Source organism: Sparus aurata, chromosome 18 (assembly GCF_900880675.1).
Source record: "Sparus aurata chromosome 18, fSpaAur1.1, whole genome shotgun sequence".
Taxonomy (NCBI): domain Eukaryota; kingdom Metazoa; phylum Chordata; class Actinopteri; order Spariformes; family Sparidae; genus Sparus; species Sparus aurata.
This window is the reverse complement of record NC_044204.1, coordinates 25,831,399-25,848,303: the sequence shown is the minus strand read 5'-3', so window position 1 is coordinate 25,848,303 and position 16,905 is coordinate 25,831,399. Positions and strand designations below refer to the sequence as shown.

Below are 16,905 nucleotides of genomic sequence, written 5' to 3'. Positions count from 1 at the left end.
GCTCCGTGAACGGAGACGTAGCATTGAACGCTAACAGCATGGGGTCAGAACTTTAGACTGTGTTTTAAGCGTCTTAACATGCTCCACATCTCACACCAAAAGTTATGCAACATCAGCAGACACCTTAGCACACAGCACTGTAGCGTGTATGACTCAAAATGAATAAAAAAGTAGTTAAAACAGTGTGTTTGTGCAAGGAGCTACTTACCTGTTTGTTGACATCGGCGTCTTCCGGTAGCTAGGCTAAACTAGCTGATCCGTCGAGCGTGCATTTACTCCCTCACTGGCGGAGACGGAAACGTAATCCAGCATTTTCGTGTTTATGTTCATAATGTACATGTCCATGTTACAGCCTGTCATGAGCCATGAGCCTTACAATAGCCTGTTAAGCCTGTTAAGTGCACACTCGATGGATATGCTAGTTTGGTCTAGCTACCGGAACACACGGATGTCAACAAACAGGTAAGTAGCTCCTTGCACAAACACACTGTTTTAACTACTTTTTTATTCATTTTGAGTCATACACGCTACAGTGCTGTGTGCTAAGGTGTCTGCTGATGTTGCATAACTTTTGGTGTGAGATGTGGAGCATGTTAAGACGCTTAAAACACAGTCTAAAGTTCTGACCCCATGCTGTTAGCGTTCAATGCTACGTCTCCGTTCACGGAGCTCTGTAATGGCTGGATCAAATTTGTTCGCGTCTTCGGTACTGGCAAGTCAAGGGTAGCTTGAGCAATGAAGCTGCATGTTTAAATCGACCGAAGTTCTCCTTTAAGATAGCGTTATCATCATCATCACACATATTGTTTCTCCCAGAGGTGCGTTTGCTGGATCTCTCTCCCTCTACGCCACCTCCTGTGTCACTATCTCAGTTTCTGTTCCAGTCTCTGACTCTTGGTGCAGCTGAGCAGTCAGGAAGGGGTTGAAGAAGAAGTCAAATCCAAACTGCAGGGCGTGTTGAGCCGTCCGCCTCCAGTCGTGTTCGATCTTGTACTGCCTGCGACTGGGCTCCTGGGCGTCGGCGCACGACATGCAGTGAATGGCTTTCAGTTCAAACACAGGCCACTTGGAGCCTAAACGACCCTCCAGTATGGTGCTGAACTCCACCAGGCTCCCTGTTTTTAAGTGTAACAACACAGATTTGAACTCGTTACTAGCTCGCAGAACTATGTCCTTAGTGGCGTCTTCGTCCTCTATGATCGTCCCGTTCTTGGCCTTCCTCTCCAGCGGCATGCCCATCGTGACTTCGAATTTGTATCGATCAAAGCGCTTGATGTGGCACTCGTGCTTGGCCAGTTTTTTAAGTCTACAGAGCGGATCTTCTGGAGGAGGAGCCGGGGCAGGCAGAGGCTGGGGCTCGGCTGTGGCGTTTTTCACCTCCTCACACAAAGGATACGGCTCACCATACAGGCACCGCATCCAGTTCCCCATGAACACAGGCAGCAGGTTGATTACAGAATGAGGCCCGTTCTCAATGTCGGTCACGCGGACGTATTTGAAGCGTCCGGTCCAGGTGACGCGATGTCCTTCTAGATGAGAGCAGAGAATCTGAGTCTGCGCCATGTTGTACTCTTTCCAGGCCTGAGGGCCGCAGAGGTTGCTGTACTCAGGCCATGTCAGGGTGGAGTTATACACCTTCATGCCTTCAGACCTGTAGACGTACATCCAGCAGAAGAGCACCACAGCACTGAGCCACACCAGGATGAGCTTGACGACGCTGCTCCGCGACAAAGAGCGAAACACCACGATGGGGTTGAGGCTGAAGCGGGTCCAAAGCCTCAACACTACCGGCACGAAGCAAATTGTGAGTGTGACCACCATCTTGGTCAGCTCCAGGGCGAGAAACCACTGCATCAGCTGGATGATGAGCATCGCAGCCATGCCCAGCGAGAGTATAGGCAGGGCGAACATGAAGAGGAAGTAGCCAACACAGGTGCGGATGAGTCCTATCGCAGAGGCGTTGTTAAGGAGCACCAAGGTGAGCTCGCACCAGGTGAAGCAAACCAGGTAGGGAACCAGGCACAGGTAGGTGCCCTTGAAGCCTCTCAGCTGGGCCATACGGAAGAGGAGATAGAAAAGGTGTCCATACAGCAGCCATGGCATCCCCAGGTTCAACGCCACCATGTCCCCTAGAGGCACAGAGATGAACGTCGTCCCAAACATCCTGAGGAACCAGAAGGAGTCTGGCAGGAGGTGAGTGAGGGAGCACGCTCCGGAGAGGACCTCCGTGAGGAGGGCTTTGCGAGCGAAGAGCTGAGCAGAGGCGTGAAGGCTGAGGAAGGCAGTGACGGTGAAGAAGACAGCGACAGCGGCCAACTCGGAGCAGGGGATCCAGGATTTATCAGCAACGGGGAAGGAGAAAACCACAAAGACCACAGAGAGCAGGAAGTACCTGAGCACACAGAAAAACACCATGTATTCATTTAGCTACAGAAACATTTCTTCATTATCATTCATTTTTTAAATTTCTGCTAATTTTGAGAATAAAACTAAAACCTTTTCTGCTGCTTTATGTGTTTGATAAAAAAAATTGTTCCATAATTGTTCAGGTTAAAGAATGTAAATAAAAAATGTATAGTTTACTTCTTAATTAGACATTAACAGTAACTGAACTAAGCAAACTCTGTATGATTGTGTCTACATGACAAAGCTAAACTGAAATTTCAAACTAGTAAAACCTGAACAAAAACAAACTTTACATTTGCAAACACAAGAGAGTAGGCAGTTAATAGTCTGCTGAGCAAAGGGATGAATGTGTCTCCATGCAGCTTCATGCAAATACAGATGTGCTTACAGATAAGGCTCCAAGTGTGTCCATCCAAAGTTGGTCTCAGCCTGCTCCAGATCTAGACCGGGTTCAAAATGAGTCAGCAGGTCGGTCAGGGCCCGGTAGTTTTCCCACGCTTTTGAATTCTGTAGAAAAAGGTGCCTATTAATTCTGTTTACTACTCAGATAAGTGCATCTACACACTGTAACTGTAACAGAGTGAACATTTTTCATGGGAGCTGCCACAGACCTGAAAAACCCGCAGTGTGCAGATGATCATGGAGAAGAACGAGAGGTAGAAAACCAGCAGAGGGATGAGGAAGATGAAGAACTCGATGGTGAGGTTGGAGATGATGAAGAAGAAGATGAGTGCGTTGACGTGGTGTGTGGGGATCAGGGCGCTGAGCCACTGCATGCCAGCACGTGACGCCCAGTCGATGAGGTGCTCCTTGATCTCCAGCAGAGCGTAGAGAGGGAACTTCAGCAGCTGGAGTAAGCACGAGAGAGGAGAGGACACCACCCTGGTTAGTACATGACAAAGGTCCCGAAACGCAGGAATCATTTTAACTGCTGCGTGTACATTAGGGCTGCCCGATTCTGGAAAAAATGTGAATCACGATTTTTTTGCTTAGAATTGAGATCACGATTCTCTGGCACGATTTTTTTCACAAAATGTTTATTGCACTGATGAACTTGAACAAAACAAAAAACATGATAGTATGGCAAATACTACTATGCCTCTGCCAAAGCAATGTTTTTTTGTTCATTTCAAGTTCTATCATTGGATGAGAAATTATTTTTACACAAATAAAAAAAAAATTTAGTCTCCCAAGATGAGAGGGCATCCTTTTATACCTCATGTTGTACAGTGTTTATTGGGGCCGTATCTTAAGCTAGGTGATATGTGCTAGCTGCTGTGATCGGCTTTCTAAAACGGAGGCGTAATATTCTTCCTTTTCCAAAAGCCGCCTCAGAGGTAGAGGTAAACATGTGACGTGACGTGAAGCCCGACGTTGGGCTGTGAGCAGCTGACAACGAATTTGTCTTCAAAATAAGAGCTTTACATTACACCCCATTGGAGTTTAGAGCTGGGTTCTTAGCGGGGGGCTTTTAATTTTAAAGCAGCGACCGTTCCTAGATTGTGGCTACAACAACAAGCTAACACAACCATACAGCTAGAGATCCAGGAGACGCTAGCATCTCCCGATCTCAGCGGCTGTCCAGTTGCTCATCTAGCAGGCGAGGCGGAAATAAGTGTACCCTCCGAGGCGGGAAATCGGCGGACCAAAACAGACCCCCAATTTGCTGCCCTCTGTCTAAAACCGCGGACCTAGCCGCTAAAAGGACGGGCAGATTAGCGGCTTGCTGCCCCGTCTAACAAACGGCTTCTCACTCACTCCTTCCATACACTTAACTGCAGGCGGGCTTCCGCCACTGAATCACGTGTTGTAAAGACGCTTTACCACAGGTTGAGGGCGGAGGCAGCAGCAGCGCTGCGTTTGGGGGCGCTTCAAAAAATCCGGGAGGAAACAGGAGCGTTTGTTTGTGATTCAGCTCGAGATATAAAATGCTTCAGAATCGCTGTGTGTAGATATGAGATCACGTGTATGTGTGAATCGAGATCGCGATTTTTTAACGATTTTTTGTGCAGCCCTAGTGTACATCATTCTGCATAGTGAAGCTCAAACATCCAAGTGAAGTAACAACAGGGAAAACACATTTTTGAGTGGAGGGAGACTTTGAAAAGAGAGCGACAGCCCAATTGACAGCCTCCTACCTTTTGGTGTAGGGGCAGTTCATCTGGATTCTTCACCACCACATCGTCGTCGTCCTCGTCATCATCCCCTCCTGCTGCAGCCATGACTGGAGATGGTGCAACACCCTGAGCGTACTTCTTAGTCATCTCCACAAAGTCGTCAAGACCCACATGGGAGCTGGCTGCAAAGACACACATGATGTACGTTAACTTACAAGTACAGTAACATTAATAATAAGAGAATGTATTTACTCCATTTGAATCGTCTTAGGCAAGAGGAATTCATTTTTTCTCAGGTTCGTTCTTCATCCTACAAGTTGGGGCCACACATACCCTCACTGGTGACCATAGTCTCCAGGACTCTCCTCTGTTTCTTGGCGGAGCTGTTAAGTGGTCCTGGGGAGACTGGCTGACCTGAAGATGTAAGAGAAAACATCAAACAATCATGTCACTAGTTTGTATTTTTTTTTTTTTCCTCTTTAACACAATTTGCAATAGGATATGTATATTGCAACTACTGCTAGAAATCTGTTTTACTTAGGGATGCACTGACTGTAAAATCCTGGGCTGTAGTAGTTAGTTTTTGTTGTTTGTTTCGCCTTTTGTGCCATGGGAACAAAGATAACGATGTCCAGTGGATATATCAACAATGTGAGTGTGTTAAATCACAGTATATCTCTTCCTGTACCTGGCTCTGTGTGCACGTGTTCAACATTCTCCAGCATTTCAGAAACAGCCACCGTCTTCTTCCTCTCCGGGTTCAGCTTCCAGTACATCAGCAGAGCTGCTTTCCTAACTCCTCTCTCGAAACGCGTCTCCATGCACAGCTTCTTCACCTCCTCAAAGTTCTCCAGAGTAATGCCTGAAAACGAGACAGTGAAGGTCCACGCTGATGATGGAGATCTATTCCCAGCATCATTTAAAGTTAAAATCATAAGATGCAAACCAATGTCTTTCACGCTGTGTTGCTAATAACCACAGACTGAGGATATCAGTGGGAGGTTTTGGCACCTTTCCTTGAGGCTAGGCACTGCTGCAGCAGTCTGACGGCGTCCTTGCGTCCTTGTTTAGCAGCCTGGATGAGCCAAGTGACTGCTGTACAGTTGTTCAGCTCCTCATCTCTTTCTTCAGCCAGAGCCAGGAAGTAACGCCCCATCTGGACACACACACACACACACACACACACACACACACACACACACACACACACACACACACACACACACACACACACACACACACACACACACACACACACACACACTCTTAGACTTGCAAAGGCAAATGTTACAATGACCTGTCCTTGCTATCAATATGTCACTCTAAAATAACATTTGTCATTACTTGGCTGATCTGCTCTGTGCCCACCATATGGTCATTAATGTATTTGCAATATGTTCACTGACACTGACCTTGGTCTGTGCTTTAGCTTCTCCTGACTTTGCTCTCTCCTCCAGGTCCTCAAAACTAACCTCCTCCTCCGGCTCTTCTGAAGAGAACAGGAAGTTATTTACTAAACACTCTGCAGATTTCATGGATCTTAGGTACACAATATACAACAGTACCCTAAAAAACACAAACGTGAAAAAGTGTGAGTGAAGGTGAACGTTTGTGTTCATGCCCACTGACAAAAAGGTGTTGTGGCCTGTAAAAAAAGGTGCATAACTTCTGAAAGGATCAAGGTAACATGAATGCATTGTGAATTCTGTGCAATTAAATTAATCAACGCATGGATTCCTGCGTGTACCTGGTCCAAGCTACTGCAAAATTGAAACAAACACACACACACACACACACACACACACACACACACACACACACACACACACACACACACACACACACACACACACATAGGGTATTTATAGGGTATGAAACTGCTGACCATACTGTTTCTATTTCAAGTTAATGTCCACGACTGACAAAATAAGAAGGTGGTAGTACTATATAAATAATCTTTTTGCCTAAAGTTTGAGGAAAACTTCAACCATAAAATTAATTAAGTTTAAAGTATGATAATAAAATACTCTGCACACATGGTCCAAGTAAACACAAGGAGGCGATATGGTAGTCATGATTTGAGTGATCCCAGAGTGTGCACATGAGTCAGACCCTTCCAGAAACAGCTCTGCCCTGATAAGAACGTCCCTCTGAGACAATCTGGTTTAATTATTTTCTTCTTCTGGCTGATGAGCTCTGATACTGTCAAATCCCTGTGCATCACTCAAACCAGCTCTAATGGAAAATGTCTCGACTTCCTGTAAATTGAGGTGTCACATTTGTTGTTTGGAAAAAAACAAAACAGCAAGGCTTCCTAGGCATGTATACTAGGAAAAACTGGAGGTGGCAAGAAATGTGGAAACACTTTCCAAGATTCAAAACGCCCACAGGCTGTAAGTGATACCGGTGTGTGAATTCATGGTCTGTTTGTGCCTGCCTGTCTCTGGAGGAAAAAAAATAAGATGGGATCTGGTATCTTCTGTCAGATGCCAGTCAATGCTCCTGGTACATTGCTCATACCCCGATCACCCGTCTGTGCCCTTAAATAACTGTTGGTTTAGCACAGTCAACAGCAGCTGCTAGCTTCCCTGCACAGTGATGCAATCTGTCTCCCATTAGCTACAACATTATCTGATCGAATCTCTACAGCTAGACACACGGTACAGGGTATGGCTGTCTTTGGGGACAGGACTGAGTCTAAAGGAAAAAACTGTGTCACACGACGGAGGTGTTGGATTTCACACTTTCCAGTCATCCTCCATATTTACATGTCACTGCAAAGTCATGCAACAGATTAAATCTGATATCCCCAGATCAGCTTCGAGATCTCCCACTATGGGAACTTTACTTTGGTGAGTAGGAACCAAGCAGAGCTGAAATGGACTGTGAAAAGATGAGGGTGAGACTGGTTTCTCTCCTCAAGTCAGCAGAGTGGGACAGGCTAATTTACATGTTGTGGGGAATGTCTAAGGTTGTCATGGAGAGACTGTAGTGCAGGTAGTAAACTGTCAGGGAGTGTTGGCTGCACTGATTGTTGGAGAAGTGAAACAGTGCAGTGAAGATTGTGCTATTATAAAAGTAAAAGGTCAAAGAGTTTGGTCCTAACCTGGTTCGGGTGTGGGTGGGGGTTGTGGAGCCTTCACAGCAGCTCCAGCAGACGTGGATCCAGTCGGGGGATTCCCCGTAGAGGCTGCATTAAGCTGAGATCTGCCCACCAGAGAGGGGCTCCTGATGGGCTGGCGGAGAGGGGAAGCAGGCGGCGTGGACAGGGAGGAAGAACGTGAGGAAAGGCCAGGAGAAGTCCGAGGGGAGGCAGTGGAGGGAGAAGATGAGGGCGTAGTTGGTGGCGTTGGCATGGTGAGTTTAGGCTTAGGGCGCTCTGAGGTTAGCGTGGTTGTGGTTGTCGATGAGCTTGAAGTGGAAAGGCTGGGCCTCAGGGTGAAGGGAGGCGAGGGGTTTGGTTTTGGGGCGGCAGCGCTGCCGTTAGGTGATGGTTCCATGGCTGAAAATCACACCAGAGAGCAAATCAGTGAAAAGAAAACTCATGGGCTTGTCAAAATCACAGTGATGTTGGAGAGGATCTGAAAACAGCAATGTTAAAATGTAACTTGTTCGCGTGTGTTCAGCAGCAGAGATCAAGGAAGAGCTCAAGGCAAACAGCTGACAGTGAAGGTATGACGGAGAAGGAAGTGACGGCGGAGTAACAGCTGCTGTGAAAGGACACTTTCTCTTTTCACTTCAACACGCCTCCTTTGCTCACTCAGCTATTACTGAGACTGCAGTACACAAACAGATGACTGAAGCACTGGTTAAATCCTCACCAGAAACCAGGGATATATCCCAGTAATCATAATGGAATCACATTCACCTTACATTTAGTTAGGAAACAAACTAGGACTTAGGACACATCTTTTCGAGGGAAAACGGTTAAGGAGTCTTCAATAAGTCATCTTAATCATAAAGTCCTCCGGAAAAAATAAATGATAAATTAATGGCGGTAAACTCATCCCCCTGTTGTTTTTTAGTTTGGAATATGTAGTTTTTTTTACACACATCTGACTGAACTTGTGTTCATGGTGATAGGCTTAGGAAATTCTATATCAATCAGAAAACCATTATTGGACTGTACGTCAGTGAGCTATAGACACCTTTTTTTTTAAGTCATTCATGTCAGGATATTCACAATAATCTCAATTACTGATTGCCCCGAAAATGGAAATTCAGCACCATCAACGTATTGCGTTTTATTTTAATCACAAGCTGTGATAAAACTCTTTTATTGTCTCCTCTCTGTTTATGAGAGAACGTCGAATAGACACATCAGTGCCAAGTGGAGTTGAAACAAAATTGCTCACATAACATAACTTGATCGATTAATTTTCAAAAGTTTTCTATCAACAGCCAAATTGGCTCCAAAGGTAAAAGACCTACATGTAAAAATAGGGCTAATTTCTTATAATATTTCAGATAACTATGTTTCATGATGGAAACACTACTTACTACAAAACAAAACAAACTGTGACGTATATGGCTCTCTCATGTGCCACCAAGGCTTGATTGCCAGCAGATTTTCATTGCAACCCTGCAGACATGTCTTTAAAGACTGAAACCTGCAAACCTCCACATCAATAACAGACTTTTAAAGTCTGCAAATCCATGTTTTAATAAGTTTGGTTCAGCTGTGTAAAACCTATTGTTTTCTGTTGTATCAAACCAGCCACGTGTCCTGCAGTCTATTTTAGATATTATCAAGTGAGCCCTGTGAAGCTATATCGAGAAGGACACATCCTTCAAGAGTCCTGACTGGAAACGTGATGTGTCCTGTTACAGTTTAGGGAAACCCCAGTAAGGAGAAGCTCCAATGACACAGATGTAACCAGTGGAGGAGACATTCACATAGTCTTAATACTCATTATTATTCAGCCACCGTTTATACACGTCTCACACTAATACAACACCACAGTCTTTAAGTAGCTGACAGTGATATATGTGGCAGGTAGCTAAACCAACCGGTGGTGGTGTTGCTAATGCTAACCTATAACATGTCACTGCTGTTGCTCGCTTACCTTTAACCACGAACACACCAGTTTATTTCTAATCCTCCAGGTGAAAGGGCCTCGAGAAATATCTCGGTTTCTGTGCTATTCAGTGTCCCAAGTCATTATTCCCTTTCGCTTTTGTGTGGTCTGCCTCTCGGCTTGGCTCTGTGTGGTCAAACTCCAAACAAACACAAAGTACAGGACGGTCTGTCAGCGGCTGCACTGGACGTTCACGCCCACTTCGAATTCTGCGTGTTGTGATTGGATACAACTTAGGACTCGTTTTTCCAGATGGCGATTTGATTGGCTGCAAAGGCAGGAAGTTCAAGCGATTTCTCACAGGCAAGAAGAATCGACTGTCGATAACTTGATGAACCCCTAAAGTTAAATCAGGGACTGTTATTTCAGGTAATTCAGCGTTAAATCAGCTAATTCCTAAAATTAGAGCGTTTCAAGCTTCTTTAAATGCCTGCTTTGTCTTTTAATAAGTATCTTTATTTATTTTTTTCGTTTGGAACAACGTAATTCAAGTTGTCTTCCAGGAGATGGCAGTACATGGCACTTTGTTTAAGAGTAGCCTACCCATAAACTGTGATTATGCATTTCATATTGTGTGTGACTATTTCCCTGACAAATTGAATCACCTATATATATACCTGAGTATAGAAATAATACTTAAGTGAGTAAGCTTAAAGTATGTTATCTGTTATTAAATGTGCGTATGTATTAAAAGATTTGTTCTGACATTAAGTGTACCTAAATAGGTAAAATAAGTACAATTGACATTATATATAGATATTTTCATGTATGTATGGACTGCATGCAATGGCATGCCATATAGCATTCTTCTGATTATTGAAATCAAAGTTTTTTAAATCTGAAAAAAAATATGTTTTTATTTGTATATTTTTTAACAATTATTATTGACATCTGTAAATGATCTATTTTGGGTCTGATGCAGCATGCAGCATTGTGGTTGTACTTGAGTAAATGTACTTTTATTCCATCGCTGAGTTTAATTAGAAATTATACATAATGTTAGTCAATGAGCAGAGGAGAAAGAAAAGGTAGCACCATGTTAGCTATTGAAAATATAGTATTAGCAAATTATGTGTGAATCTAACAATCAATGTAATATCCAAATTTACAGTTAGAAGTTAGAGTTAATTGGTCTGCAAAAAAGCAACAACAACAACAAAAAAAAACACACAAACAAATCGAACAGATTCAAGCTCTGATAACTTTCCTTTAATTTGGGGATTTGGGTAAATTACTCTCTGCCAGCTTTGCTCTGTGACAAAAATGTGTTGCTTGAGCCTCAAACACACTGAGGATTTCGAATGATTCTCCATAGTGGAGGTTTCTGCCCACGTGCATGTACAATGTCACCCTCAGTCAGGAGCAGTGGGACATAGACAAGTTCAGAAGAGGGGGACACAGGCAAAGAAGGAAGGAGCACAGACAATTAAATTACTTAAAAGAGAGTAAGCAACAGGACTCTGGGGACAGAGTGAGATCAAAGTTGTGGGACTGAGAGTGGATTCCACATTGTGGGAAAAGAAGGAAACAGTCTGTAATTGCGGCTCCATGGAAGCAGTTATGTAAATAGCTCTCGATTAGTAGATTAATGAAATCCGGTTGAGAGGATAAGCGGGACCCTTATACTGGTTTTGGTTTTTCACATGCACACCTTCAATCTACATTAGGCAATCTGTCATTTAAATAGGCTTAGACACACATGCACTCACAGACGCATTTCCCATCTTAATTAGGCAAAGGAGCTCAAGACAGATATTTGTAATAAAGAGCTTGTTATGAGTCCAAATCTTTTAACTATGTAAATCCCCTCACAGATTTGTCAGGGGCACACTTCCCCTGCCTGAGACTCACAGTCAACACATGTAAATTTCTACCGTGTGGTCAGTACTCAGTTGAGTGAAAACTGAAACAAGTTGGGTTTTTTTTTCTGTTTGTTTTCATTCCCAGCCTCCCCTCAAGGTAGTATTAAACTATCCAAGTTCTAATGTGATGGAGACTACCCCGTCATCTTTTCTTATCACATATCTGGCAACAATGCCAGCTGCTGTTATAAAAAGCTGCTGCATGAGACACCAGAAGAGAGTCCAAAATGCACTCAATACCCTCTCCGTCTCCGTCTGTGTCTAGGTAACAGGTCCCTGTGCAGTACAGGCCCTACCCACGGCCTCCCCCCCTCACAGGAAGAGAGACCTGAGGAGGAGGAGAGGAGGTATGGTCAGTAACCACAGCAACCGGTAGGGTTATGTGAGAACGGACACCGACTGACGCGAAGATGAGTGTTTCCATCGCAAATGCAGGCCAGAAGCTATTCTGACCTTTGAAGTGTCTCTCTGCAGGGAGCTGGAAGTGTAATACTGGACAGACTGCAGCCAGCTGATAATTTGGTCAGTTTTAGAGACTTATGGTATTTGTCCTAATTGCACTCCAGAAATATCACACCAACTTGTTTATGTGATGATACAAATACAATTTCACTTTGAGGAAATCCTCAGGCAGGGAGTTGATCCAACTCTTGTAATGTCGGTGCGACAACATGACCCGTCTGTTATACGAACCTGTTATTATAAACTCTTACAAACTGTTTTGCTCGAATCATTGGCACTTCCTACACATTTTGATACACTAAGTGGGGAAAAATCAGCCCCTTCCTGTGGCTTATGTCCCTTCTTCGGCTGCCAACCCTCTGTGTATTGATCTGCGGCTATATTGAGGCCTGAGTGGAAAAGAAGCAGAGAAATGGGAAAATCAAATAAAAGGAAAGATGGAAAATAGATGTATGCATAGAGGCATTTAGTCACAACCCCGTAGGCCTGGGCTCGTGTTCTCTCTGAAATTTCTTCTGTTTTGGGGTTCTCCAGTTATTAATCCTTTACTACTGGAAGGAAAAACTGAAGAAGCCAAAATAGCCTGACTTTTAGTGTCTATTATGCAGCACTACAATTTTGGTCAAAATTGAATTATTTTGATATTCAATCTTGCTCAGTGTTCAAGAAAAATGGAAGTTAAAATGTCACCAACTACAAAATCCAATCAAAAACCAAGGCATATTGCAGAATGTGCCGTCACTGCACTCTGTCTTGCTTTTTCTGAGCTTCATCTGCAGTTACTGTGATCTGTGACAGCTGTTAATTAGACAGGGACTATTATCATATTGTATGAGATCTTGTAATTTAAAAAAAATGGTTTAGATACATTTTATAATCAAATCAAGACATCTTAATAGGTTATACCTAAAAAATGCTTTTTATTGAGGATAGCTTGAATTTTTCTTCCATTCTTGATCAATTTCAACCTTTAAACATACAAACAACAAAACAGTTTAATACATATTTTCCCAGGAAGAAGACAAGAACAAAGATTGTGTACTTCACTTTGCTGTTGCACTTCCTCTATATCCTTTCAGTTAATATGAAGATAGATCGGAGCATCTGCATTTTTAGGGTCATGGGTCCTATCATTGGTCATCATTTTAGAACTGATTGAAGAAAACACTCTTAATGACAACATAATCACTGTTTTGGCTCTAACACTTTTGACTGGACAGTCATAGTTAGCGTTGTTACTATAGTAGTCTTTGTAAGGCAGTATAGTTCAAGTTCTAAAGATGCTGGATCCAACATCGTCATAATGCAGCTCAGTAGTGTCTTACACTGCCAACAAGTTGCTCCATTCTTTCCAACCCCACACCTCTAGATAGAAACAACTAACTTTCCTTAAAAACAAAATGTAATTCTGGAGCCCAGATGGCATCAGAATCATTTTCAAACATTTGGAAGGCTTCCTCCAGAGACACAGAACACATCATACAACAGGCCGAACAGTTCTCAATGAGCACACTGAACTTCATGTGTAAAACTGGTGGAGTGCTGTCATAATAAGATACAAAAGAAAAAGACAAGACATTTTTACAGTTAATGACCTGGAAATGAGACAAAGCAGAGACAGAAACCATTTTGTTTTAAGTGGAATGTGGCTCACAATACTCACAGACACTTAATGACAGATGTATGGTGACTTTATGGTGACAGTAATAATATAATAATGGTTTATTTATGAACCAGTTGAGTTAGCTGTAATGCTAATACAGCTCTATAACTCTCCTCGTTGAGTCATACTACTTTGCTCTGTGGCTACATTGAACAACTTGTATCATGGTTCTGGGTGTGGGCGGTAATGGTGCATTTGTAGGAGCAAAGCATTGGACCGTCCAATGGAACATTTAACAACTGCATTTCCATTAAACACCTCATAACTTACCCCGAAGGTAGGAAACACAGAAATAGCTTTGTTACTATGTTTGAAAAGCACTTTCTCCTCTTGCACATGAGGTTACCATCTTGTTGTGTTCATGTTATGAATTAAGGTTTCTGGGGATGGACGATGGAACATCAGCCTCGGATTATTTAGTGACTAACAGTGGTGGTGACTCATGCCTGGGAAGTCTAATGAACTTCATATGAAAGTGTTACGTCACCATAGCCGCTACAGACTGGTGGACTTGGGGTTGCATTGTGGAAAATGGGTCAGTTTGGTGGCTGGCTTCGGAAACGGACGCAAAGGTGTTAGCTTGATGTATTCCTCATTTGAGTCTCTGTTCCCGTCAGAATACCAAAGGCCTCCGCTAAAAGCCACAATACATATAATATGCCAGCAGTCATGAATATGTTAAGCTCATTACCGACAGCTCTCATGGATGCTGAAAACCTAAGATGATTATGTTAAGTTAATAAAACCAGTGACTCCTCACATTACTGTGTTACTCGTAACCAGGCCGAAGAGATGGAAACAGGCTGACTGACTTTCTCTACTGTTATCGCTGCTAACGAATGAGACTGTTACTTTCCTCCCATGGAGAAATCTGTCATTAAGATGGTTATATAACTTGTACATTCAGCCCAGTTAGACTGTCTCCTCTTAGAAGCATAACACAGGCCCAGGATGCTTTTCACCTACCATCACTTTTACACTTTACATGTGGAGTTGTTCTTTTATCAGAGGATGAGATATCACAAGTCCTAATCACAAGGTTATCGTGACGTTAAAGGAGACCCATTTATTTCTTAAATGTTTTTCCCCTTTTCTTCAGTGTATGTAGCTTCTTGTGTAAAGTCTGCACCAACAGAAGCTTCTCTCTACCACAGTCAGACAACGTTGCACCTAACATACCTGTGGCAGTTTATCAGAAGTCCTGTCTTTAATCCAGTGACTTTGTGACATCACTCTACGTCACCGTGTCACACATTTGCTGCACATTTTTATTTACGGTAGAAGTGAAGCAAACAGAAGTGCAACAGAGCAGGCCAGAGTGAGGGTTAGTGGTGATGGGTCAGGCATGTGTGAGCTGGCCAATCAGAGCAGACTGGGTATTCAGGAGGGGGGGGGGGGGGTCTTAAAGAGACAGGAGCTAAAACAGAGCATTTCAAATGGCGGGGGAATACAGAACTGCAGCAATATGACAAAGTGATGAGTTTTTTGAGCATTAAAGCATATAAACCCATCCTAGTAGTAACCCAAAATAATATTATGAACCTACATAGTATGTCTCCTTTAAATGAAAAAAGTACATTTCCTTTATGCTCTTTTTGTGAAAGCTTCCGTTTACAGTATGAAACAAAAACAAGCTCACAACATACCGTGCTGTGGAAGACATTAGAAAATACCGAAGGCTAAACAATTAACAGGAACACTCATTACCGGTCTCTGACATACATTTGCTCTCTGAGTCAATCCTTCACCAAAACAAAACCAGACCCCCTCTCCTAATGCCTGCAACCACAATGTTTTTTCACTTTATCACTCCATCTGGTTGTCTGTTTGCTGGCCTCAGCAGGAACCTAAACGAGTGTGGCTTACTCCAAACTCACTCCCTTTGGTCTTCTGCTTCACCTCACTCAATAATGCTCCACAGATATGAAGAGCCTGCACAACCTGGACGAAATGCCCACTGGGACAGTGGTGTAGACAATTGAAACTCCCCCCTGACTGTGTGTTGTGCTCTCCTTCCTGCACTTCCTATGGCCTACGGCGCCCTGCAGCAATGGGCTGCATATGCTGTGGTGATTTGTGTGGTGCTGCTTGTGAATGGCAGACAGGCAGGCGCAGTGAGGAGAGGCAGAGACAGGCAGCTGTGCGTAAGTAATGCATCCTCCAGAATCTGGGTCACACTCGCACCACTTTCATATTGTCAGATTATTTCACCTAGTTTTATGATTCGCAGAGTCATATTGTCCCAGATAGAACTACTGAATTAGACGGACTGCAGTACCTGTAATTGAAGAGGATACATACAGTGGGAAATCTGTAGGCATGTTTTTGAGTTTTTATTGTTGTTGTTGGTTGATGGTTTGTCTTCAGTTACCCTTTACTAGGAAAGAATGAATCATTTTGTACAATGACGCCTGGTATGAGGCACATGGCTCAATAAAATAAAATAAGTTATCATTATTATCGTCATCATCTAATGTACAATATCTGTGGTGGAATGTAACCACGTACATTTAGGGAAGTTGAACTTTGAGGTACTTGTACCGTTTTCTGATTTCTACTTATACTACATTTTGGATGCAAATATTGTACTTTTACTCACCACATATATTTGGTGACTTTAGCATGGTTACTTTGCAGAAAACAGGAGTCATTTTTTTGTTTGTTTTAGAATCCATTTAAAGGCGCGTGATGCAAGAATTGGCCTCCTGTAGCTACTATTAGCTTCTTAGCTCGGTTAGTCGTGCAGCTAGCTTGAGCGTTGGTGTTTACAACAACGACACAGGACCTGGATCAGAACATATTTATATATTAAAGGTGCACTATGTAGTTTTGGGCAGGAATTTTCAAGAAAGATCATCATTGACTGATTTTTTAAAATGCCTAAACAAACTATAATAAACAAATTCTATTTGTTTTCATGGCGGAATAAACTGAAAAAAACGACTGACCCTAAAGGACAACACGATTTCATACTGTTTATACTTTGTTTATATTTGGTGGACCCTGCCACCTTTCTACCTTTGAAAAGATTTTCCTCTTTTCCTCTCAGCTTGTTTATTGAGGTCTGGGCAAAATAAATATTTCTGAGTTTGCATTATCACCTCATTTATATTGTTAATATTTAAATTCTGAGTTTGACTCTCTTCTCCATATCTGCATAGTGACATTTTTTTTTTTCATCCATGCCACACATTGATTACATGCAGCAGTCTGAGGCACAGTGTCAGGTATTCTGTGTCTCCCACCGCACGCTGCTCTGACGACGCACGTTTCTCCCGCACCCGGCGGCGTGTTCACGCACTCAGAGCGCGCGGTGT

The 16,905-nt window shown here is 43.1% G+C and overlaps 1 protein-coding gene across 2 annotated transcripts; it reads right to left on the bottom strand.

The window, feature by feature from the left end:
• Window positions 1-688: 688 nt before the first annotated feature.
• wfs1b (Wolfram syndrome 1b (wolframin)) lies at window positions 689-9,780 on the bottom strand. Of its 2 annotated transcripts, none has more exons than XM_030395335.1 (10): window positions 9,590-9,780; window positions 7,630-8,025; window positions 5,936-6,012; window positions 5,535-5,679; window positions 5,212-5,385; window positions 4,857-4,937; window positions 4,545-4,705; window positions 3,018-3,254; window positions 2,795-2,913; window positions 689-2,392 (listed from the first exon to the last, which is right to left on the bottom strand). In XM_030395335.1, exons 2-10 carry the CDS (start codon window positions 8,021-8,023, stop codon window positions 844-846), a joined length of 2,937 nt encoding a protein of 978 aa, XP_030251195.1. In that variant the 5' UTR covers window positions 8,024-8,025; window positions 9,590-9,780; the 3' UTR covers window positions 689-843. The 2 variants fall into 2 exon arrangements, with proteins under 2 accessions (XP_030251195.1, XP_030251196.1); XM_030395336.1 differs by having other exon boundaries at window positions 5,936-6,009.
• Between the last annotated feature and the right edge of the window lie 7,125 nt (window positions 9,781-16,905).